Source organism: Peromyscus maniculatus, chromosome 6 (assembly GCF_049852395.1).
Source record: "Peromyscus maniculatus bairdii isolate BWxNUB_F1_BW_parent chromosome 6, HU_Pman_BW_mat_3.1, whole genome shotgun sequence".
Classification (NCBI taxonomy): domain Eukaryota; kingdom Metazoa; phylum Chordata; class Mammalia; order Rodentia; family Cricetidae; genus Peromyscus; species Peromyscus maniculatus.
Window position 1 is genome coordinate 66,395,354 of NC_134857.1, and position 26,536 is coordinate 66,421,889.

The 26,536-nt window shown below is 42.9% G+C and overlaps 1 protein-coding gene across 5 annotated transcripts in view; it reads left to right on the forward strand.

The window, feature by feature from the left end:
• Nucleotides 1-26,536, forward strand: part of Sh3d19 (SH3 domain containing 19) — a 169,984-nt gene that overhangs the window by 99,766 nt on the left and 43,682 nt on the right. For 3 of the 5 annotated variants that reach the window (XM_042279230.2, XM_076574345.1, XM_076574344.1), the window contains exons 3-7: nucleotides 17,752-17,792; nucleotides 21,983-22,022; nucleotides 23,503-23,545; nucleotides 25,749-25,887; nucleotides 26,025-26,178. In XM_042279230.2, the coding sequence (XP_042135164.1) occupies nucleotides 22,007-22,022; nucleotides 23,503-23,545; nucleotides 25,749-25,887; nucleotides 26,025-26,178 (352 nt within the window). In that variant the 5' untranslated portion in view covers nucleotides 17,752-17,792; nucleotides 21,983-22,006. The remainder of the gene's footprint in view (nucleotides 1-17,751; nucleotides 17,793-21,982; nucleotides 22,023-23,502; nucleotides 23,546-25,748; nucleotides 25,888-26,024; nucleotides 26,179-26,536) is intronic. The other 2 variants (XM_076574343.1, XM_006985332.4) reach the window with 1 other exon arrangement.

Here is a 26,536-nt window from a genome sequence, read left to right on the forward strand (position 1 = left end):
GATCATCTACTCCAACAATATCATACTACATAGGCAAGGGAAGTGACATTAAGTGACGTGGTTCTGACCTCAGTTGGGCCTTAGACTTCTAGACTCAGTTCAGTTACTTTGCATGTTTGACAGTCAGAGATCCCTGGGCCGGAGCCTTGCACACTCCCAGAGTTCTTATGCATCCTTATGCAGATGGGTACTCGGCATGCAGAAGTGGGTTCCTCTAGCCTCTCTCAGATGTTACTTGCATGAACAAGAGGCTGAATCCCAGTATTTAAGTCAAGTCTGTTCCTGGTGGGGATCAAACCCAGGACCTCGCAGTCTACCACTGAGCTACACATTCATCCCCACTCTTCATTGGTTTTGGTTGTTAAGAAAATAACCTTGGGACCTACGAGATAGCTCTGCAGGTCAAGTTTGATACCCAGGACCCACATGGTCGAAGGAGAGAACTGACTTCTGCACGTTGCCCTCTGACCTCCATATGAGTGGTTGTAACCCCTACCCCAATGACTAGATAAATAAAATTAAAATAATTCAATACAAACATAGCCTTTACAGGGGGTTATAGTAGGAGGATTGGAAGTTCAAGGCCAGCCAAGACTATACAGTAAGACATTGGCATGTGTCTTACACACACACACACACACACACACACACACACACACACACACACACACACGGAGGGGGGGGGAGAAGAGAGGGAATTGATGTGACCTCATATCAGAAGGATTGTGATTCCAAAGGTAACTTCTCATATTGAATTGTATAGACATCCCTGCTACTTGTCTTCTGTCCTTGTCAATGGGTTCCTGATATAAGCTATTTAGGTATTTTTATTTACATATTCTTGGTCCAGGGTGGCAGGTGGACACGTGTGGCACGCATGCATGTGTGTGCAGGTGCACATTCTCATGTAGCGGTCGGGGAAGGGGGTGACAGTGACTGTTGTGTTCTTGCTTTCTTCGCTGAACCTGGAGCTGGACCAGCTGTTAGCAAGCTTCAGCAATTCTCTTTTTCCAGTCCTCCCCGACCACCCCACGCACAGTGCTGGGGTTATAGGGTCATGTGGCCATGCCACACTCGGTGCTGGGATCCAAGCTCATAGTTGCTTAGCCAGCACCGGAAACCGTGAAGATGTCTCTGCTGCCCTCATTTTAAAGCCAGCCATTCACACCAGTTTGTCTCCTTAAAGATTTCAGTAAGGGGTCCATCTCCTCAAAGTTGCATTGAAATGAACATTCCATCCCCTTGCCCATCATTTTCTGTGGGGTTGATCAAAACTCTATTTTAACATCCTTATGCCTTTGGCTGCAGTGAGATAAAGATACTAAGGACAAAAGAAAGAGAAGCAGGGGCCATTTGTAAGTGACAGCCTTTATTTCAGCTTGTGCATTTAGAGCTACAGCCCAGTGCTGTTAGTCTCAAATCTTATGACCTTGAACCATGCCTGTTGCATACGAAAACAGAACACATAAAAGCAAAAATTTGTATCTCAACAGATAATTTTATAAAACACTATTCTGATATTCAATAGATGTTTTGAATTCCTGTATGGTATATTGACAGTGAGATTCACTTATATGCAGAAAAATTACTCATGAGGCAGAGGCAGGAGGATCCCTTTGAATTTGAAGCCATCCTGGTCTGCACACCAAGTGCCAGGTCAGCGGGGAATACATAGTGAGACCCCGTGTCGAAAACAAACAAAAATAGTACTGTCTGTGACAGCATTTTTTCTAAGTAATGAGGTAACTTATACCAAATATTAAGACATGTGTTCTTTAAAACAATAACTCCCTAATAATGTTTGCTCCAGCTGAATCATCTTAAAGCCTACTGAGAACTAACATTTTCTGTGTTCCGCTGGTACTTTCTTTTTTTGTAACTCAAGGGCCCAGATATCATACCTTTACGTGAGCTTGTCACTGTGGTGAGCCTGTGAGCAGGTCTGCTTGTTCCCACTCCCCAGGAAAATTAATTGGGATTTGACAAGGGTTTTAATACCCTTGAGGAACAATGTTGTCATTCTGCTTTAAACATTCTGAATCTAGTTTATGTGTCTATTTTATTTTATTTTATTTTATTTTATATTATTTTATTTTATTTTATGGAGAGGGAGCTATACTACAACTTGCTGGAGTCCACGCTCTCCTTCTACCTTGTAGGTCCTCGGGATGGACCTCAGGTCCTCAGGTGTGCTTTTACCCGCTCAGCTCTCCACGGCCCCATCGCTCAGCGTACAGTTCATTGATAGACTGAGTACTCAGTCTTTTCTGGTATTTTCTGTCAGGCTGCTGTCACTGCTGGCCTGCCTGTCAGGGAGGTGCCACCCGGTTTTCTTCAGACCCTGGCTCTCTGAACTGTGTGAAAAGGGGAGAATTAAAAGTAAAGGCTTAGATTCCTATCCCACCCTAGGCAGTCGCAGTTCACCCTGCTTTGCCCCTCCCCCCCTTTTCTCTTCCTCCTCTTCCCAAGGAGGGGACAGTGCTGTGTCCTCTGACATGGTTACACTCAGACAGGAACAGCTGTAAATCTTGGGAAAGTTACGGCCTTGGTTTCAGCAGGGTACCTGTCTGGCACAGAACGTGCCGTGTTGCCACAAGCAGCTCTGGATGTTTGGGAAGACACTTATACTGTCATCCCATCAATAACAGGAATAAAACATAGACCGCTATTGGAAATCTTCTAAACCAGGATAAAACAGGCCGAATCACGAGTTGAGAAAATAACAGAGCAGTAGATACAAACCACAGAAACTAATCAATGTAATTTTATCCAGGAGAGACTTTCCCAAAGCCTTTGTTTTACTAGTAAAATACAATCTGAAAATGAATCGAACCATGCCCTTGAAAAATAGAAATTTCTTGAGAAAGTTCCTCTCCCTGGTAGCTTTGACCAACAATGGAAATGAAACATGGAAACAGTGAGCTCCTTCTAACAACACAAGGGTTTGTTCGCCTTTGGGAATTGCGGCAGGAACTCCAGCAATGTGTAGGCACAAAAACTTTTATGCAAATGCTTAGAAATGTCTCCTTTACATAAGCAAGACTATGGGGACTCCCACCAGCTAATTTCCATTCCTTGCAAAGCCACTGGAAAACCTAGAACACATCTGGTAGCTGAAGGGCATTGGAGTCCTTTAAACTGATGGCTGCTGCTAGCTGTATAAAATGACCCCAGAGGCAGAGTACGTTTCTAGACTTAGGTGGCCAGAGAAAAAGCAATCTTTAGAATAAGGGTATCTTCAAACCAGGATAAGGACTTAAGACTGCAGATAGTAAGATGGTCTCCAAACAAGCAGTCCTATGTAGCCAGGATATTTAAGAGCATCAAGAAGAACCAGGAAGGAGAAGAAGAAGGCAGGTGAGAACAGCAGGTATGGAGTCCATCTGAACCGAGGAGCACCAACCTGATTCCAAACGTGCTCAGGTCAGCCTCTGCCCGAGGGAGGATGAGCTCACACTGGCCAGCCTTGAAGTAACTGGCCTGCTACACAGGGCACTATGTTACCACTGCCCCACCCCACCCCCCATCTCCCACCCCGCCTCTGTTCTCCCCCACACACTGGAGGCATTCTATTCCGCCATTCTTCTCCTCCCCCCAACTCCCCCATCCCCGCAGACTGGCCCCAGTACAGTCTGTACTGAAGCAGGAGAGCACACGGCACCAAATGAGACTTCTAAGAAGTAGACAAACCACTCAATATTCAGTGTGAATTACTTTGTAAGTCTTGCTTTAAGAATCTGTAAGGTCTGAGTGTTTGTGTCTCACCAAACTTTATTCTGCTGAAACCTCCATGATGACTGTTCTGTGTTTTCTGCTGTAAGTTTGTCCTGATTTATTCTATCTTTCATGTGTGTGAGGTCAGGGGACACACTTGGGTGTCGTCCTCACTTTCCATGTTGTTGAAGAGGGTCTTTCCTTTGTGATGGCTCTGTACCTCAGGCTAGCTGGTAGACTGTCCCATCTCCACCTTCCATCTTCCCACAGGGAAGCCAGGATTACAGAGGTGGCCTACAGCACACCCTGCTTTCACATGGGTTCAAACTCAGGTCCACGTGCTTGTATGGTAAGCACTTAGCCCACTGAGCCGGCTGTCCCTTTGGCCCCCACGAGGTAGGACCTTGAAGCTGTGATTAGGGGATGAGGGTAGAGCCCTTATACAGCATTCCTCAGCAGATCCTTGTCACTTTGCTATGTAGGGACAAGGAGGAGGAGGCAGCCTCTATGAGCCATAGAGCAGGTCTTCATCAGATACACACTACTTGTTGCTACCTCAGTCATGACCTTTCCAGCCTCTGGAAATGTGTGAGAGAGAAAAATTCCTGTTGATTCTAATAAACCTGTAAGTGTGTAGTAGTTTTGTTGAAGCAGTCTGAATGAACTGATCTCTCTCTCTTACACACACACACACACACACACACACACACACACACACACACACACACACAGTGAAAACATATTTGTCTAATGATATACTGAAGCCAGATTAGACTGGCTCATGAGACCTGCTGACAAATTTCTTGTCAGACAATATTAAAAATTAAGTTGTATTAACTCATGAATTCTTTTTTATCTTTTCGTTAGTTCGATTTTGTTTATTTTATTTCAGACAGAGTCTCGTTCATTAACCAGACTGGCCTAAAACTCACTATGTAGCCAGGCTGATTTTGAACTCAAGGCAATCAATGCTCTTGCCTCAGCCACTCAAGTGCTGAAATTATAGGCATCAAGTACCATGTCTGGCTTTAACTTGTACTTAAATAAATGTTGTGGGATATTTTGTTTGTGTTCTGACAAATAAAGCTTGCCTGGAGATCAGAGGGCGGAGCTAGCCACTAGTTAACCACAGAGGCCAGGCAGTGGCAGCTCACACCTTTATTCTCAGCACTCGGGAGGTGGAGACAGGAAGTGATAAGGCGGGGTGGAGACAGGATCTCCGCCCTTTCGGTCTGAAGCTCCAGAGAGGTAAAAAGTCTCTGGTGGCTGCTGTTCCTCTTCTTTCATCTTTTAGGTTATTACCCCGACATTTGACTCCTGGTTTTTATTGACAAGACTAATTAGGTTCACGCTTCAAATAAATCACAGAATGAAATATTAGAACACCATCTCCTGTCGGTTTCATTCTGGTGGCTGGATGTGCAGTATGCACATCTTCTAAGTGGTAGCACACTGCGGTGCGGAGCAGGCAACGGTGGGAATATTTACACCAAAAAACCCAGCAGACCAGGGGCTGATGTATCATTTTACTTACTATCTACACATAAAGTGATGGGGAAAAAAATGTTAGTGATACAGCTTTAGCTTGCAAGCACATCAAAAACGTTATGAAAAGCTGGGGATGCCGTTCAGTGGTAGAGACTATGCATGGCATACTCGAGACCTGGTTGGATCTCAGCACCCACCGACATATGGAAGGGTTATGAAAAACACACAAAAAGATAAATGAAACATTCTCCCTACCTTTGGAGATTACTGTCTGAGTCAGCAACGATATTGTTAATGCCACTGACCTGGACATCAATGCAAACAAGAATGTCTACATACTAAAACTGGTTGTTCAGCATCTAACAGCAGACAAAACTGTCTGTGCCCCGAATGCTATCAAGAGTTGTCTTCACAGGTGCGCGATTATAATTTAGAACTACCCAGGCCACGGTAGTTTTTGAGCCTTCTACAAATGAACACAATGTTCTACATAATTTGTAAATTAATTTATTTGTTGTTGTGTGTGTTTATAATGTACACGTATGTGGGCATGTGTGTGCGGAGGCCAGAGGACAGGTTTGTGGAGTCAGTTCTGTCCTTTCAGCTTTAGGTGAGTTCTGGGGACCAAACTCAGTCACAGAGCTTCAAAGCAAGCACTTTTATCCACTGAGCCATCTTGGCAGCCCTCGGAATGATTTTGAAATAACTTGCTGTGGCAAAAAAAGCAAAACAAAATAAATCAATTGGCTCACGTCAATTTCAACACCTTTGAATAATGAACATTATATTTAAGCCATCACCCAATCAATCACTTTGTGAAATTAGCAGCCTAAGGTCAAATTTATTTACCATTACAGGATAGAAAGTCCCCTGGATCCGAAGTTGAATAATAAAATGACTCAGGGCCTGTATGCAATGTCAGAGCTGTTTACAAAAAGAAAATGATCTGTTTCCTGAACCACTGCTGCTGTGGCATGAAAATGAAACAGAGTCAGCAATCACATTCAATCAACGTGCACACTTAGAGTTCTTAAGATTTATTTATTTTTGTTTTATGTGTATTGTTTTGCCTGCATGTAAATCTGTATACCACATGTATGTAGTGTCTTGGAGGCCAGAAGAAGGCATCAGATAAATCCCTCTGAAACTGGTTAAAGCCCGTTGTGAATCATTGTCTGTGCTAGGAATTGGGCCCAGGTCCTCTGGAAGAACAGCCAGTGTTCTTAGCCACTGAGCCACCTTTCCAGCCCCAACACTTTAGATTTTTTGTTTGTTTTTTTGTTTTTGTTTTTTCAAGACAGTGTTTCTCTGTGTTGTTTTGGCGCCTGTCCTGGATATCTCTCTGTAGCCCAGGCTGGCCTCGAACTCACAGAGATCCGCCTGGCTCTGCCTCCCAAGTGCTGGGATTAAAGGCGTGTGCCACCATTGCCTGGCTAGAACTTTTTTTAAGCAGTCATGTAATTAATATTTCTTGAGAACATTTGCAAAATTCCAGGTTTTCCTAGATGCTGGGGACAAATGTAAAAGTGAGCCCCTGCCTTCAAAAAGTTTATTAGTGTGCAAGAAAGAAGTTAAACAGGTAATTAAGCAAACTAAACCCAGGATTTTAACATCAACCAGGAGACAGAAACCACCTGCAGACACTTGGAATCTTTATAAAATAATTATCAAATATAGCACTAATCATGTGCCAATTCAAACAAAATGTATCTAAAGGAGAGGGTATTGTCAGTCCAAAAAAAAAAAAATACATCTTCCTCTCTCCCAATACAGGAAGAGACTGAATGACAGATTCCTAGTAGCAGGGCTATAAGACATGAGTAGTGGCATTTACCTTGCTTTCAGCACCCAAAACCAGAGCCATCCCTCAAACGACCCAGCTAGTCCAGTGCAGGCATGTGTGCACCAAGTCCATTATTAATTTGAACCTGTAATCAAAGCCACAGCATCATAAGAGTGTCTGGACACTATTCATCTGGTTATGGTCCTCCCTGCTTATAAACTACCAACAAGAGGAATCAGCTCAAGTGAGCCTGTGTTCAGGTGTGTGAATGGACAGGTAGACAGTTTTGTTTTGGGGCCTTGGAGAGAGGGCTCAGTGGTTCAAAGCCCTCACCGCTCTTGCAGAGGACCAGGGTTCAGATCCCAGCACCTTCATGGTGGTGACTCTGAACAGCCTGTAATTCCTGTTCCAGAGGATCTGATGCCGTCTTCTGGCCTCTGAACGTTCCAGGGGTACATAAAAGAAAAAGGAATTATTTCTTTAAGTAAAGTTTGGGGCTGGAGAGATGGCATGGTGGTTAAGAGCAAACTACTCTTTCAGAAGGTGAGTTTGACTCTTAGCGCCCAAGTCAGGCAACTAACAGCTGTTTCAGTCCAGCTCTAGAGAAGTCTGAGGCCCCTGCAGGCACCTGCCCTCAGATGCACGCATGCATGCATGCATGCGTGCATGCAGACAGACAGACAGACAGACACAGACACACACACACACACACACCATTAAAAATAAACTAGTCTTTTAAAAAGTTACTTCCAAAGTAAGGTTGACCTTTGAGAGAAGAATGGTACATGCTCAGTAATAAGCTAGATCCTATAGTAGTGTGAATAACAGAACAAAGACACACTGTTGAATAACAAACTACTTATAGTTATTCAACATCAATCTTTGTTTTAGTCCTCTTATTGATGGAATGACAGTACTGTATTTATCCAAAGACCCACAGCTGCTATGGTAACACTGCATTCTGTTGGAACCAAGGCCATAACTTTCCCAAGATCTACAGCTGTTTCTGAGTACAACCATGTCAGAGAACATTGAGCAAAAATCAGTGAGTGGCTAGGGTGTTTTTAAAGCTCAGCATAGTTGTGCACACACCTGTAGTCTTAGCTACTCAGGATGGTGGAGTCAGGAGGACTGCTTGGTTCGAGACCATTTGGGCAACATAGCAAGACCATATCTGTTGTTGGTTGTCTTTGCTCTTTTAGGGGGCCCACCACCCAGCTCCCAAATAAATTTACACACAGAGGCTTATTGTTACTTATGAATGCCCAGCCTTAGCTTGGCTTAGTTTCTAGCCAGCTTTTCTTAACTTTAGATTATCTCATCTATCTTTTGCCTCTGGGCTTTTCCTGTTCTCTTCTGTAAATCTTACTCTCCTCTGTGGCTGGCTGTGTAGCTGGGTGGCTGGCCCCTGGAGTCCTCCTCCTTCTTTGGCTCCTCCTTTTCAATTCTCCCTTCCCAGATTTCTCCTTCTATTTATATTCTCTGCCTGCTGCCCCACCTATCTCTCTCTCCTGCCTTGCTATTGGCCGTTTAGTTATTTATTAGACCATCAGGTGTTTTAGACAGGCAAAGCAACACAGGTTCACAGAGTTAAACAAATGCAACATAAACAAAAGTAACACACCTTAACATAATATTCTACAACACATATCTCAAAAAATCAATTAATAAATAAAAGATTTTTAATTTTCTAAGATTTATTTTTTCTGTGTATGAATGTTTTGCATGCATGTATGTATGTACCTCATGTACATGTACATGCATACCTTTGGAAGTCAGATGAGGGAATCAAAATTACAGACAGTCGTGAGCTGCCATGTGAGTACTGGGAATTAAACTTGGGTCCTCTGCAAGAGCAGTTACTGAGCCATCTGTCCAGCCACAGAAAAGATATTTTTAAGAGTTATTTTTGGTGTGGGAACTACTGTAGTCCTTTTGTTTGAGAGAGTAGTATTTTGAGACATCTCCCTATGTAGGCGAGGCTGGCCTGAACAGTCACCCTCCTGAAGTACTGGGGTTATGTGCCACCATACCTGGCTTATTGTGGTATCTTATAATAACTTATGCATTTTATTACCATCTAAAGTGTAAAATAAAAAAAAAAGAAGTATCTGCCTCGTATCACATAAAACTCAAGTTTCAAACTGACCTAATTTCTTCCTTAGTTTTCTGAAGTATCAATTAATGTTTTGATCAATTTCAAATGCTTAAAATATGTATTTGTCTTGGCTTTAAGGGAAAAAAAAAACAGACCTCCATCCCTCTTGACAGTTTTATTTTAGTCTCATAAAGAATAGAGAAATATAAAATCATGTTTCTCACCTGTTTTCTTTCCTGTTGCTTTCTGTTAAAACCACTGATCTTTGAGGGACTTTGTGTTAGTCATAAGGGGATGTTGTACTCATTACTTGAGGTGACTCTAGTCTTGTCTGAACAGTATTTTTGTTGAAGTTAAGTCTCCTTCCTGAAGCTTGCCCGCACACACGTGCTCTTATGTCATGTATTTTGTTGCTAGCTCAATTCCAAATGTCAGCTGTTCCTGGAACTTAAGATTTTGTTACTGATATTTTTTTTTTTTTTTTTGCCATAGCATCAGTAGACACTAAAGATCTATGCTAGGAATTTCTATCTTCTAGATTTCAATATTGGATGCTTCAAAATGACTTAGAAGCAATGTCAAAAGGGAAGCCAAATAAACTGTCCTGACCAAATAAAAAGATGAGGGTTTGTATATGGAATATATTTCTCTCTTCCTCTCACCCTTGTAAGATGAATTGCTATAAGGTCTTATTAATAAAAACCTGAAAGCTGAAAGATCAGAGGAATAGAATGAGCCAGCCACAAGTTCTTACCACTAGGAAATCCTCAGCCCAAGAGAGAGCTACTTCCTATATACTCACACCTATATACCTTTCTGTGCCCTACCATCTCACTTCCTCTCTCTGCCCAGCTACATCACTTCCTCTTTCCACCCAGCTCTATCACTTCCTGTCTGTCTGTACAGACCTCCAGACCTCTATGGTTAACTAGCACTGGGATTTAAGGCGTATGCCACCATACCTGGCTCTGTTCCCAGTGTGGCCTTGAACTCACAGAGATCCAGATGAATCTCTGCCTCCCGAATGCTAGGATTAAAAGTGTGTGTGCTGCCACTGCCTGACCTCTGTGTTCAATCTAGTGGCTGGTTCTGTCCACTGATCTCTATGCAAGCTTTATTTATTAGAGCACAAATAAAATATCACCACACACCCTTCTTACTTTCTCCTCCTATATCTTTTTTTTCACATGTATGTGTGTGGTGCGTATACAAGTGTAAATGTGTATTCATACATGTGTGGGCACACATGTGGTGAGGGAAACACTTCACATTGGAGACCCAAGGTTGAGGCAGGGTCTCTCAATTGAATCCCAAGATCAATTCATACGCCTGGTCTAGCTTGCTCAGGGAGTCCTGTCTGTGCCTTTGGGGCTCTGGAATTTCAGGGGGGCCGCGACAAACACTAGGCGTTTACATAGGTTCTGTGCTAGCCGCTTGCTGGGTGAGTCCTTTAACCTTGCAGCAATCTCTCCAGCCCCGCACACCCTTTTGTAAAATTTTGTTTACCTTTTAAAAATATGTACAGGTGATCTGTGTGCATTTTGTCTGTGTACCATGTGTATGCAGTGCCCACAGGGGCCGGAAGAGGGCATTGGATCCCTGGAACTGGAGTTGTAGACGGATGTGTGGCATCATGTGGATGCTGAGAATCGAACCTTAGTCCTCTGGAAGAGCAGCCAGCACTCTTCTGACTCCTGAGCCATTTCCTCAGCGCCCCCTCCCCTCATCTCTTTACTATGATCTAAAAGGGAAATAGTCTGCCAATCAGATACAGGTGTCCACACCAGTTCCTGTGACCTTTCAGTGTCTCTAAGGGAACAGAGCTTGTTTGGGGGTCATTTTTTTTTTAATTTTATTTATTTATTATGTATACAGCATGTATGACTGCAGGCCAGAAGAGGGCGCCAGATCTCATTACAGATGGTTGTGAGCCACCATGTGGTTGCTGGGAATTGAATTCAGGACCTCTGGAAGAGCAGTCAGTGCTCTTAACCTCTGAGCCATCTCTCTGGCCCGGTCATTTTTTTTTTTTAAAGGAGCCGTATACCTGCTGTTTGTTTCTTCTTGTGGAGATAGCAGGACTTTAGGTATGGACTATAATGAAAGAAGCTTCTGCCTTTAATGTTTTGTTCTTTATTATGACCACATGGCTACCCCTGGTTCTTCGCCCCCCCTGACTTCTCTGGGTAGGCAGAACATGCCTGTCTATCACAGGAGTTAATACCAGGTTTCTCCTGGATCCATAAAGAAGGGTTAAAGGGGGTGTGTGCAACGTTAGTTAAAGGTCTTTTTTTTAAAAAAAATATTTATTTATTTATTATATATATAGCATATGTGACTGCAAGCCAGGAGAGGGCACCAGATCTCATTATAGATGGTTGTGAGCCACCATGTGGTTGCTGGGAATTGAACTCAGGACCTCTGGAAGAACAGTCAGTGCTCTTAACCTCTGAGCCATCTCTCCAGCACTTAAAGATCTTTTAAACCAGGGTGACAGCTATCAGCAACTGTGTTTCTTTTTTCTTTTGTTCACAGCCTCTCGGGCATTGTTAAACAGGGTGTGACTTGATGAGTCCATCTTGATGAGGCTTGTTTACGCAGGGTTTGGTTTTGTTTTGGTGTAGGATTTAATACCAAGACTTTTTTTAAAAGCTTGCTGTAATATATTTTTAATTTAAGATTTTTAGGCAACACCATTCCAACATATTGTATCTATGTATACAATAATACACACAATATATATATATATATGTATGCATATGTGCATATATATGGCTTGAGAGAGTTTATGATCTGGTAGAGAAAATGGTATCCAAAAAAATTTCAGATGCATAGTAAATATTAGATTGAAATTTTAGGCTAGTTCTAAATTTCGCTTTGAAGAAAACAGAAATATAAGTTAGAAGGCATTTCTGTGTCTGTAAGGAACTCACTGGAAGCTGGCTTCATGGGGCAGTGTAACTGAAAGTTTTCCTGTGCCCACCCAGCTCCCACATCCCACATCCACTCAGACCCAAATGAACACACAGAGGCTTATATTAATTATGAATTGTATAGCCTATTGGCTCAGGCTTCTCACTAGCTAGATTTTACATCTTAAATTAACCCATTTCTATAAATCTATACTTTGCCACATGGCTCGTGGCTTACCGGTATCTTTACATCTTGCTTCTCATTTGGCGGCTGGCAGCATCCTGACTCAGCCTTCCTATTCCCAGAATTCTCCTCTCTGCCTATCCTGCCTATACTTCCTGCCTGGCTACTGGCCAATCAGCTTTTTATTTATCAACCAATCAGAGCAAGACATTCACAGCATACAAAACATCCCATAGCAGGGCAGAGACCAAGTCTTAGCTGGGTTTGTTGCTTTGGTACTTAGTGTAATTCTTGAATTAACATGCTGTTAAAATGTAATTCTGCTCCATCGCTACATATCTGTTTGTGTTTTCTTTCCTTTTCTCTTTTCTGGGGCTAGGACCCAGGCCTCTTTCTTCCACTGAGTTATATCCCCTCCTTTTTAGGATTTTTGTAGAAACTTTCCTTAGATCAGGCTAGGTTGGCTGTAGAAGAAAGGTAACAAATACCCCAGAAAAGATCTGTTTCAGTTACTTAATTCTTTGGTTCGCTCAATAGGTGTTTACTGAGCACAGTTATCCGTCAGACTCATAGTCCTCTCTGTGTTCACATATGAAGAGGTTAGAGGTCACACTGGACACGTTGCAGTAAATGCTACCTTTCTCAGGTGCCGACTGGACATTATGCCACACGTTTCTTGACAAATGAGTTATGCCTGCTCCCCATCATATAAAGAGCCCAACCGAGACACATTTTATCTGATGAGCATCATAGTGTGTTACTGTATGTTACACATGGCTTGAAACTAGCAGTCTAGCTGTTTGTGCCCCGTTTATTGGGGGCTACTGGAGTCTTATAGTGAGAGAATCTCTTAAATATAGTATGCAGTTACAAAAACAAAAACTTGCTGGGTGGTGGTGGTGGCAGCGGCAGCGGTGGCAGCGGCGGCGGCGCACGCCTTTAATTAATCTCAGCACTCGGGAGGCAGAGGCAGTCGGATCTCTGTGAGTTTGAGGAAAGGCGCAAAGCTACACAGAGAAACCCTGTCTCGAAAAACAAAAAACAAAAACAAACAAAAACAATAAAAACTTCACTCCTGATATTCTATGAACTGACACTTACAGTTTCCTTCTGTTACCAAATCAAGTGTTGGAGTCTAAAGTACCATCATGCAGTAAGGCCAACTTGATCGCTGCTCTGCCATCCATTGCTGGTAGCTAGGCCAGTCCTCCGGTGAGTGCCAGATGCTTGTCAAGGTGATGTCCTGTATGAAAAGTACTTTACTTTCCCCTGCTGGCTATGGACCCAAGGCTCAGAACACGTGAGTCACGTGCTCTGCCACCGAGCTATATCCCCAGGTTATTGAGTTTTTGAACCAAGGTCTTACTGTGTAACCCAGACTGGCCTTGAACTCACATCCTCCTACCTTGGTCACCTCAGGGCTGAATTATAGGTGTGTGCCACCAGGCCCAGGGAACAGTTCCTGGTTTTAGACACAGACACCTTGGGCCAGTGGTACATGACAGGGCATAGCTGGGTATTGATATCAAGAGGAGAAAACCAGCAGCAAAATCAGTCCTGCGGATTTGTGTGCTGAGTGGTGGGTCGTGGGTGGAATCACTGGAACGAGTTCAATTATATTTCTTTCTGCCTGCAAGCAGGATTGAGTTCACGTTAGTCCAGCGAGCACACAGTGCAGTTCCAGTGAGCTGCTCTGTGAAAATGGGGAGAAGCCATTATTTCTCCTTGAGAAACCTGCAGTCTAATTAGGAAGTCAAGACATGCATGTATGAAAAAAAAAGAGAGAGAATTAGGAAGGACAGGGCAGCACACTCCAGTTTTAAATGTTCTGTAGTTATAACAGTTGAAAGCATTTTCCGTGATCTTTGAACTTTTTATAGAATTTCTTTTTAATAGACTTAAAGCAATACAAAACTAAATCAACAGAGCCACTGATCACCATGGTCATTTTGTAGAACACATCCTGGGAAGGGGACCTAAAAGAACAGAGGACTGTCTGTGTTTACAGTGGGAATAAGAACATGTTACTAAAGTTTGTGGCTTCTTCTCTTTGCCTTTGCTTGAACTCCATGAGAGATGAGGTATACAAGAAGTATGCTTTGTGAGACGCCGAATGTTTGTTAAATGAAGAATAGTAGTTCCAACAGGAATGCAGAATATTTGAATTTTCAGGACAAGATTATGGTAACTCTAGGTCAGCCCAACAGGTGTTGACTCAGTAGCTCTGAAATTTTCAGCCTGGCTGGGGATGTAGGACAATTGACAGAATGCTTGCTTGTCATGGGTGAAGCCTTGAGTTCAATCCATAGCACCATATAATCTAGGTGTAGTAACATGCGCCCATAACCCCAGTATTCCAGAGACAGAGGCAGAAGCATCAGAAATTCCAGGTCATCCTCAACCACATGATTAGTTTGAGCCCAGAACATGCTAGAGTCTATCTCAAAAACAAAACAAAATTTCAGCCATGTATATTATGAACTATAGAGATTTCAATATCGGAAAGTAGAGTAGGAAATACAACATTTTTAAGTCTGATATGTAGCAGTTCTGGGTTAATATACTTTATATTGTTTCCCTTTGAGTCTTAGCAGCCAGCTAGAGGATAGAAATCATATCTTCATTTTATAGTCAAAAGAGCAACAGGAAGTTAATAGAATGGCCTGTCACAGAAGTGGGGAAGTAGGTCTGTCTCTAGCTGATTTTGTACCCTTCTTTTTGACATGGATGTAGTGCCAGTCAACAGGTAGACACATCATACAGCCTACCAGCCTGTCTCCCCCAACAAATATGTAGCATATGAATGTAACTCATTGAAATTAGTTGTTTCTATCCTTTATATGATTTACTTATCTTTGAAAAAGATGAATAGAAAAGTGCCTGGTAAAACTTGATCTTGTATTATTGATCATTTTGGTTTTTTCAGCCAGGGTCTCACTATGTAGCTCCAGCTGTCCTAGAACTAGCTCTGTAGATCAGGTTGGCCTCAAGCTCACAGAGATCCATCTGCCTCTACTTCTGGGATTAAAGTCATGTGCCAATGTGCCACCATAACCAGGCACATTATTGATTTTTTTTTTTTTTTTTTGGTTTTTTGAGACAGGGTTTCTCTGTGTAGCTTTGCACCTTTCCTGGAACTCTCTGTGAGTTCAAGGCCCAGGCTGGCCTTGAACTCACAGAGATACGCCTGCCTCTGCCTCCTGAGTGCTGGGATTAAAGGCATGCGCCACCACCGCCCAGCTGATCTTTTTAAAGAATATTTTTACTTATTCTTTGATAAATCCATACCTGTATACAATGTATCTTGATTATATCCACCCACTGCCTCCCCTTCTCCCAGACCTGCCCCTCAACATGGCCCCTCCCACCCTGATATCTTCTTTGTATGACCCACTGAGTTCAGTTAGTACAGCTACATACACATGGTATTGATCTTAACAATCAGAAATTGGCCTGTCAGTGACCAAAGGTGAGTGAATTCGAACTCATGTACCTTTTCCTTATAGATTTCAGAGATTTAATTGCAGAAAGATTTTGTTTGTTTGTTTTTTGTTGTTTTTGTTTTGCTTTGGGTGTTTTGTTTAGTTTTTTTGTTGTTGTTGTTTGTTTTTTGTTTTTGTTTTGGGTTTTTTTGTTGTTGTTGTTTTTCTTTTAGTTTTGAGACACAAGCTTGCCAAGTAGCTGAAGCTCACCTACATCTGGCTATGAACTCAGGCTAGCCTCAGACTCACCCTCCAAGGGCTGGGATGATAAGTGTGCCCATCACTCCCAGTTTAGAAATTCTTTTTTGTTGTATCACAGTTTTTAATTTTAGCCAAAGCCCTTCCCTGGGGCTGGAAATGTAGCTCGGTAGCAGATGGATGAGCGTGTGCCGTGTGTGTTAGCCTGCGTACAGTCAGTGCCCCTCCTTGAAAGTCACTCCAGTTGGATCACAATTAGTTTTCTTTGTTTGCTTTTTAAAGATAGGGTCTCACAGAGCCCAGGTGGGCCACAAACTCATTTTGTGGCTGAGGATGAGCTTGAAGCGCCTTCTGCCTCTGTTTCCAGAGTGATGGGGTTCCGAGCCTGCGCCTCCACAGCTGACGTATGTGGTGCTCGGAATCAAACTTCAAGCAGTACTCTGCCAACTCATCCCTGGCCCCCTTTTACAAACCTTCATTCTCTACCTCTTAAGTATGAAGCTTATCCAAATTTTAGAACTGTAAGATTTTTTTTTCACTCACTTCATGCAACTACACTTTCTCCTATTTTTTACAGTTTCTAACATTCTAGTCCAACACAGTGTGTTATGATATTAATTCAGACTACTGAAATATCATTATTCCTTTATATTTGTGGAGCAGAGTTCTTACAGAACAGTGCTTCCTTTTTTTCTGTTACATAATATATTGCTTTAATTCAAAAGTTAATGCATGGTGATGTGAGCTACATCCAGGGCACACAGAACAGAAACACAAGCCATTCCATAGCTCACTAGGTTCCTCTTTGGGGATGCAAATCAGGCTGACCACATCCCTGTTTATAAAATCACAAGTAATTGCATTTTTCCAAAATGCAGGAGGTCATATGTGTTTCGCTGTAGTCAAAGAATAAATATTCGGAGTGGGGGCGGGGCAGGGAGAGAATGGGAAAGCAAAATTATAGTTTGTGCCCGCATAAAAAAGCCGTGATGGAAGATGTTTTGTTTCCTGTTTTGTAGGTGGTTTTCTGGGATGTGATGTATATATCTCCAAATCCCAGACTTTCAGTTGACTGTACAGCCTGGGCTGGCTTCAGCTCACACAGTCTTGCCGCCTTAGCTTCCTGGGTATTAATGGGAATATGGGCATGGCCACCATACCTGGTCCATTATTGTGTAAAGTGTAAGGAATATTATAAACAAATTATTTTGTTGGTTTTTCCCCCTCAGTCTTCTCATTAAACTGGTTGTCCATTTTTTAAATGGTCCCAAAGACAATACAGCTGATTTGAATAAAAACAACACAAACATCAAACTCACATATTTTGTAGCTAGAGCGTCTTGACCAATGAACAAGCTCACTGGAAGAAGGGGCTATAACAAAGTCAACAGGAAGCCACCACCAGCTACTCAACAGAACCCGAAAAAAGTAGATTTCTTTGTTGGGTTGAGATATTTTAAAGCCTGATCTGAAGAAGAAATTGAGAGTCCTTAGGTCAAATTGGTAATCAGATAGTGTATTAAGATCTGCTGTAAGGTTATGGGAGAGCTATGGAAAGCTCTTTTGAGTATCATGCAATAATACTATCTGATGATGAGGTGTGTCCAGATTTTCACTGGGAGATGTAATTGTAGGCTTCTATGAATTTTTGTATGTACATACATATTTGTGTATCATTTGTAGGTTTCTATAATTTGTAGAAATTCTATGAACTTCTAAGTAATTTTAAGGCATCATCATATAAAAGGCAATTTTAAGTTTTTCATTAATTTTTGTTCTGCAAAGAGACCAATAACTAATGGCTTATGCCCCCAAATGACCTGGCGTTGTGAAAAACTGTTCTCCTCAGGACTGATGAATGTGTAATACATCTTCTCTCTTTCTTTTTCTAGCCAAGGACCCTTGTCATCCATTAGAGCGGTCATCAAGAGATGTAAGTTCATTTTCTTCTGCTCTGTGTTTTCCTCTGTGGTAGTTATAAATGATGGTTCAAGTTCTCAGTAAGTGGGTGTGTATGATGGATCCACAAAGGCCTAAGCAAGTATAGATTCTCTTAAGAAGTAATAATGCATTTTTGACAGCTGGTTTTTTCACCTGTCATAGGTTGATAAGCTGGTATCTCAGAATTCTACTTTTCCCTCATAGGATCAACTAATTTAAAACAAAACCCAGAGCTGGGCATGGTGGCATGTACCTGTAGTCTAGCAAGTGGGAGGTAGGAACTGGAGGATCCAGAGTTCATTATCATCCTTGGAATTTGAGGGCAGTCTGGGCTACATGAGACCCTGTCTCAGAAAACCAAATGAAAATCCTAAATCTGGTAATGCAGTGACTATGAGCAGATGGAATTTTGTGTAGCAATTTTTCTAAAGTATTAGATATCTGCCTGCTGCATTTAAAAAATAATATTAAACCCTGGGCTAGAGAAATGGCTCAGTGGTTAATATCACGGGCTGTTCTTCCAGAGGATCTGGGTTCAATTCTCAGCACCCACATGGCAGCTCACAACTGTCCGTAACTCCAGTTCCAGTGGACCAGATGCCCTTTCTGGACTAAAGGACATTAGGCATTTTCAGGGTGTCCAGACATACAGGCAAGCAAAAGACCCAGACACATAAAACAAAAAATAAAAAGAATATTAAATCCTCTCTGTTTTGATTAATTTGCTTTCTTCATGAAATTTTTTTTTGAAGGGAGGGAGGTCAAGATAGGTTTCTCTGTGTAGCCCTGGCTATCCTGGAATTCACTCTGTAGCCCAGGCTGACCTCGAACTCAGAGATCTGCCTGCCTCTGCCTCCCAGATGCTGGGATTAAAGGTGTGTGCCACCACTGCCTGGCTTCATAAAATTTTTAAAATTATAAATATAATTATATATATATTTATACATAAATATATATATTTGTATGTCTGTAAAGACAGGCTCATACTTCTACCTATAAAAATAGAAGTGCCGTAAGTAGAATTCTCTCCAAACTTAACATTTATATTTCGTGTCTTTACCCCTTGGATTGGTGTTTTATAATTTGCTGTTGGTATAGGACTTTAACATTTTGTAAATAAAGGTTCTGAAAAGGTCTTTATTTAAACAGGACATGGATTACCTGTTACAGAAAAAGTAAAGATGTGATTTTAGATATTTCACTCAGTATCTGAGCCAAGATCACCACACTAGAAAGAATATAGTCTATTTTTAGGAACATAACTTTTAATATATAATATGAATTTAAGGCGTCCACAGGTCATGAAGAACATGGATTTGAACAATTACAGTGAAAACTCAATACAGTGGCAGTTCATAAAAATATGTCGTCTGGGGGTAGAGAGAAGGTCGGTGGTTAAGAGCACTTGCTGTTCTTTCAGAGGACTGGGGTTTGGTCCCTGGCACTCACCTTGGGAGGGAAAAAAAAATAACAAGAAACAGAATCTTTTGGTGTCTCTTAAAGCTCTTCCCGTTAAGGGACAGTACTGGAGGAGATGTGTGGTCATCTCTGTGAATCCTTGCCTGCTGAGGAGGGGAGCATGTTGTCACTGCCTGGCATCTTCCCTCTCCTTCCCCGGGATGTGAGGACTCTGTTAGGACAGAGTTCCGCTTTGTACCTAACTCCCCACAGAGTCCCCAGGGTGGAGTTTGCTTAGACTGTGCAAGGCTTAAAGAGGGGGCAGCTGAGGAGAAAGGCAGAACAAACCAAAAACAGAGTGGCCAGGGTAGCAGCAAAACCGGGAGACAGCTGCCTGTGAGGCTGAAGGAGGAGGCTGTGAACGGATGAACACGTTACAGTGGAGCCGTGAGACCGAGCAACCGTGGCCAAGGACAGGCCATTCCGTGCCACGCCTGGGAGCTCAGTGGAGACAGCAGTGACCGCAGAACATTTGAACAATGAATGGAATGAAGTTTGGGAGTCACAGGAAGAGAGGGGCTGACTTGTGAGAAGTCCGCAGAGTCCTGCAGAGAGAATCTGTTTGCAGATGGCTGAGGATGAGCAAGCTTGGGGGTGTTTGCGTCTGGCGGGGGGGGGGGGGGGGGGGGGCAGCTGTCACCGGGGATCAACTGGGGCGTGAGAGAAGAGGAAGGTGGCGCAGCAGCCCTAGCTGAGGGACGGGGGAGATGGAGCAAAGGGAACCTGAGCTAGATCCGGGGTTCTAATGACCCAATTGTCCTTCAATTCCTACGTGTCCCTCCCATCATAACAGCTACACAAGTGTCTGCATTTCTTCCGTTGCTAGACAAGAAGGCCAGATAGATGGAGCATTCCCATTCCTATCAACAAAATGAGGAATGATTACCACCCCCATTCCTCCTTTAGTCTGTTTAAGAACAGTTGTAGGGCTGGAGAGATGGCTCGGGGGTTAAGAGCACTGGATGCTCTTCCGGAATCGCCAGGTTTGATTTCCAGAACTCACCTGGTAGCTCACAGACATCTGTGATCTAGTCCTCGGGGATCCAATACTCCTCTCCGGCCTCTGTGGGCACCAGGCATGCACAGAGTACACAGACGTACTTGCAGACAAACATCCATATAAATAGTTACTGATGGTGGGTGCTGGGAATCGAACCTGGGACCTCTGGAAGAGCAGCCACTGCTCTTAACCATTGAGCCATCTCCCTAGCCACTAATTTAAAAAGGAAAAAAAAAATTTAAAGAAAAAGTTGTAGATTTTTTTTTTTTTTTAATCTTAGCAGCTATTTAAGACGCATGATTTAGTGGGGTGGTGGTGGTGCACGCCTTTAATCCCAGCACTCGGGAGGCAGAGGCAGTCGGATCTCTGTGAGTTGAAGGCCAGCCTGGGCTACAGAGTGAGGACAGGCTCCAAAGCTACACAGAGAAACCCTGTCTTGGAAAAAAAAAAACAAAAGTATGTTTTACTACCCCAGATTCAACCATCTAACACTGACAAGAAGAGAGCCTTCGTTACTTTTTTAAGGCGATATTCTACAGCCAATTGCTTTTCAAATTCTTTAATATTGATTCTAGTTCCAGTCTATGGTGGATCTTTATACATTCATTCTTATGAGTCCTAAATATTTTTTAAAGTTTTTTTTTATGTGTGCTAATTGGATCTATATGACCTTTCATTATCTTTTTTTCCCTCTGTTTATTTTCTTTGTTTTTTAAAGACAGGGTTTTGTTATATAGCCCAGGCTAGCCTGGAACTCATGTATACCAGGCTGGCCTTGAGCTTATAGTGATTCTCTTGCCTCCGAAGTGCTGAGATTATAGGCATGTGCCACAACTCTTGGCCATTTCTTTAGCCTTTTTAGACAAATATGTCTGTAGAATTCAAATTTAGCTGACACCGTTTCCATACCATGAGTTGGGACTGTCTCACACTTGGGAAGCAACACCGTCAGCAGACTGTGAGCTAACCCTGCTTTACAGCTGCAGGGAAGCTGAGTCTAGGGAGGTGAATAGTTCACAAGGTAGAGCTGAGATGGGGACTGGACTTCTTACTTGAAGTTCGCCACTCTTCATGACCTTGATGTCAGGTCACAGGCATCCGCTCACACCCTGTCCAAAACAATGTAGCCATTGAGTTTTTTATTATTGTGACTTTTACCAATAAGGTGATTCTGTAACAAGGACATTTATAACCTAAAAATCCTTCTGTTTCCTCTAATCATTTAATAGATAATTTTATATAATTTAGGATCAGAACTAACATCCCACTCACCCAGTACCACAGGAGTCAAACAATTTCCAGAAACAAACTCTTCCAACCTTGCCCACCGTCACAGCTGTGTGACCTCGGGCTGCTGACTTGAATAAGCGTCTCTCTTCCTGTGGTTTAAGGAAGATCAGGAGGGTCTATCCAAGCTTATGCTCTCACTAAAATGTGGAGGGTTCTGTATTGGTGGTAACATTACAAATCGACATCTCAGCTTACTTCTTACCATCTGAAACTATGGTCCGTCAACTTTTCATCTCCATTTAAGTGAGCAGATCAGGGAGAACTTGGAGATCTTCCCCACAGACGGATCTTTAGAACGGGCTCCTTGAGAGTAGAGGCAGTATCTCCTAGGTAAAAAGCAGCGTGGCAGGTGGTCTTGCCTCATAGAGCATAGGCAACTGGTTCACCCTTTCCCTCCCTTTCCTCTTCTGTAACCCCTTCTTTTTCTCCCTTAGCACTCATGAATAGTACACAGCACAATGCCCCGTGGAAGAGGTACGTTTATGCCAATAAGACTTAAGTCTTGGGGAAAGTGCAATATCTGCTTCATACCAGCTTCCGTGGTGATGGTGGGGACGTGACTGCAGCACACTTGGGCAATTCTGACGCAATGAAACCTTCTTACCAATCAGACATCTCAAACAGAGCTCTGACCTCCTCTCCTGTCCTAGTAGATAAACGTCCCTCAGGGTGGCTCAGCTTTGATGCGAAATCAGCTGTTGGTGGAGCCAGATGATGCTATGAGCATGTTCCAAGTCGAGATCCCTACATGGGTTTGGGTTTCATGTCTTGGGGGGTTTCACCTATGCAGCCCAGTACAGGTTCAGCTGTCCCAGCTCTAAGTGTAGTCCAGATTTCATTCCTGCATTCACCGGTGGCACCCTCAGCTCTGGCAGCCATGCTCAGAGAAAAGTTGGAAGAGAAAGAAGAGATAGATGCACACTTCCAATCTTCCCAAATTAGAAGCACCGAGAGAGTGTAACAGAGAGGCTGGCAGTGAAAGCCACCGTTGGAGTAGTCTGTCTCACAAACAAATGCCCTTCTGTGCGAGTCTTTACGGTAGAGTAGTTGAAGATACCACTCACTAAAGGGATCTTTGAAAATCAAGATAATGTTCCGTTATATCAAAATGGATCTCCAAATGTGACCCATCTGCCACATTGTCCTATTGAATTGATTTGTTTTATAAATAAAATTCAGGAAAAATTTAAGCCATGGAGCTTTTATTTGGGGTCGGGTGAGGTGAGTAAGCAGTCTCACTATGTAACTTGGACCAGCCTGGAACTCACTATGTAGACCAGGCTAGCACTGGACTCACAGAGATCTACTTGCCTCTGCCTCAGCACTGGGACTAAAGACCTGTGCCACCATAGCTGGCTGCCATGGAGAGTTTTGAGTTTGAGACTTGAGGGAAAAGTCACTGCTTCACACACAAAAATGTGTGTTATAAAAATGGTTATGAACGTGTTTTGAGTACCTTTATATTTATTATTATTTCTTTAATCACTAAAACTGCTATAAAGGTCAAAAAAGTTAGAAAACAAATTTTTAAAATGTGTTACTTCTACACTTTTTACAATAGAAATTTAAACTATTGTAATAGGGTAGTCCTGTAGATAAACTTTCAGTTTTTCTTCCCATTGTTATTTCATGTCATAATCTCAATGCCCCGCCATGTGGTTTCTTTCTAATAACTCTTTTCTGTGTTCATTCTTCACACTGTGATTTTCAGAATGACATATTTTAGATGCTATTTGAAATCTATTATTTTCTTCTGTAATACAAATATATGATTATAATTACCTTGCCATATTCAAAGATCATTTTGATTTATTTTTCTTAGCGGTATTAAAAGTAATACCTTCTATATGTGTCCTGTATAAGTTAACTTATTTCTAATTGTATACTCTATAGAAATCGAATCTTCACTGATTGTACTAATATGGTGCTCACTAGTTTATTTTTTTCCTCATAGCTTCTCGGACCTGTATTCAGAGTGACCTTCATCGGGATAGGAGGTATGGTTACATTTATTATATTCTGATAATGTAAATTAAAGTATCTCATCAGTTGGCAGATTATTTTGCCTTCATAAGCAGTGTTGCACTGAGCTCTGCCTCAGAACACATCTCTGAATCAATCCGTAAGTTTGAGAAATGAAGGTTTTGCTTTAGAGAAGTAACACAGGCCTTAAAAGAGTCTTCTATGTTTGCTGGATTCAATTTTAAGTTAATTATTAAGCAACTGTTAGATGTAAAATATTATTATAATGACTTAGAGAAATAATCTGTTCTTTATAAGTAAATGTTGCCTAGATAAGCAAACAGAGGGCAGGATAGAAAATGGGTTAGAAGGTCAAAAGAAGAGGCTGGATAGGTGTGTGGATGGATAAATGGTACAGAGGTGAATAGAAAAAGAGTGGTGAAAGAGAAGAAATAGAAGGATGGATGGACGGATGGTGGGTGGATGGATAGATGGTGGGTGGGTGGGTGGATGGTGGATGGATGGACGGATGGTGGATGGATGGATGGATGGATGGATGGATGGATGGATGGTGCATGGATGGACAGATGGTGCATGGATGGACAGATGGTGGATGGATGGATGGATGGATGGATGGATGGATGGATGGATGGATGGATGGATGGATGGATGGGTGGGTGGATGGATGGGTGGATGGATGGGTGGGTGGGTGGATGGATGGGTGGATGGATGGATGGATGGATGGGCGGGTGGATGGGTGGGTGGGTGGGTGGGTGGGTGGATGGATGGACGGGTAGACAGATAAAAAGATAGATGGATGGATAGTAGAATGAATGGAAAGTAGATAGACAAAAGAATGGACGGGCAGATAAATGAATGGATAGTTTTATGAGTCAACATCCCTGCTTCCAGCTTAATTGAAAGTACAGTAAAGAGTAATGAAGAACAGACTGTTTGGGGCGGTGGAGAGAGGAGCCAGTCTCCTTCAGTAGCCCAGACTGGTCTGGAACTCATTCAGTAGCCCTGGGAAGCCTCAGACTTGCTGCAACCTCCCTGTCTCAGCCCTCTGGTGTCAGGATGGCAGGTGTGAGCCCTTATCCCAGCAGAAGGACTCTAGACTGAGACAGAGCCAAGTTCAAATCCCGACTTCAGTATTTTCCGACCATGTGACCTTGGACAAGCTACTGTACCTCCTTAGCTTCCATGTCTGTCTCTGTAAAATGGTGCTGGCCACACCTACCTCACAGGTTGTCATGGGGATTAATGTCTATTTATAGTGCTCAACATTAACAGGCAGCTCTTACTCAGTTAGAAAAGGCTATCAGCAGGGGTTTTAGGGAATTCAGTTCAAACTTAATTAATGATAAGGTTATCATACTTCACAAGCTAGCAGGAGAATGTGTATGCATGCACAGTTTTGATAACATATATTCTGTTTTCACAGAGTGCTAGAGAAGACAAAATAAATACCACTATTTCTGTTTGTTAGATTAGAAACTGAAATTCAGAGAAGTTGACTGGCTTTCCCAGGGTCACACAGCTGGAGTTTGCCAGAAAAGCAAGTTGAAAATTAAACATAAAAATGTAAATTCAGAAGCCAGGTGTAGCAGTGCACCCCTTTAATCCCAACACCCAGGAGGCAGAGGCAGAGGCAGGGGGAATCTCTGAGTTCAAGGCCAGCCTGGTCTACAGAGTGAGCTCCAGGACAGCCAGAGCTACACAATGAGACCCTGTCTCAAAAAAAAAAAAAAAAAAGAGTGTGTGTGTAGATAGATAGATAGATAGATAGATAGATAGATAGATAGATAGATAGATAGAGAGAACAATGATAGGCATCACATGGTAACTTTCACTCTATATATACCTTATCATCACAGAAAACCAAACAAGTCAAGGACCAGCACGCTTTTCCACCATACGCCACACATTTGTGCGGTCGGCTGGCCAACAGCAGAGCTGTGGAATCAAGCTGAAAGGCCTTAATTAGCCCTGTCCACTATCAACCAAAGCAGGTCTAAATGCACTGGGCCTAATTCTCTCCCTTTTCAAGATCCTTGGGGGATGATGGTCATTCGCCCCCTCGAAGCCTGCCTGGCTAGACTGTGCAGCCACAGCACCAGAAAGGCCCTTCTGAGGCCTCTAATGGGTCGTTTTCTTGGGAAGTGGTTGCCGTCATGAGTCTCTGATGATGGTAGCTTGTTTCCTACCTGAGAACCTCACTGGGACTCCACCTTCCAGGCGCCCCGAGATCACCATCGTGGCCGCAGAGCCACTGAGGCCGGCTTCGTGGTTCCCTGGAGCTCCGCCACCAGGACTGGGATTCCCCTCCACCCCTGCAGCAGGCCCTTGGAGACCAAATGACTTGGTTCCTGCTGAGGTTCGTAACTAAACACCGCGGCGCCTCTTGGCTTTCTCTTTTCCAGTTTAAATTCAAAGACTTTTCTTCCCAGGGAGCCTTGACGCGCCTTGCCTGTTGCCTGTGGATGGAGACAATTTTCTTTCTTTGCTTTCCAGCTCCCGCCCTCCTATGAGCAAGTGATAAAAGAAATCAACCAGGTTCAGGTGAACACTACAAATAACAATAATGCCGCTGCCACACCGAGGAGCACCAGCACTTCCGCCACTCAGACCGACTTTCCGGAAGAAATAGACAGCGATCTGCCTCCAAGTAATGCAAGCAATCTGTCTTCCCTAATTCGGGCCTAGGTCTAGGGCAGGGATCAGCTGGCCCCCAGCCTTTAAAATAATTTGCAAGTCGTGCATAATTTATTGAGGCCTGCTTCCTAGCTCCGAGGTCACTGTGCTTTCTTAATTCGGGTATCGCAGTGATTGCTATGATAGAGCTTTCCTGGGAGCTGCAACCCCAATCTCTGGTCCATGTTGCAGAAACATCCTCTGTTTAACTCAGGCTCTGCATTAGCATGGGTCCCCCCTGCTCCCCTTGAGGAGGGTTCTACATTTAGCAGGTCCAGCTGGTAAGATGCTAACGGAGATTGCCCTCTGTGCTTCTTCAGAGGATTGATTTC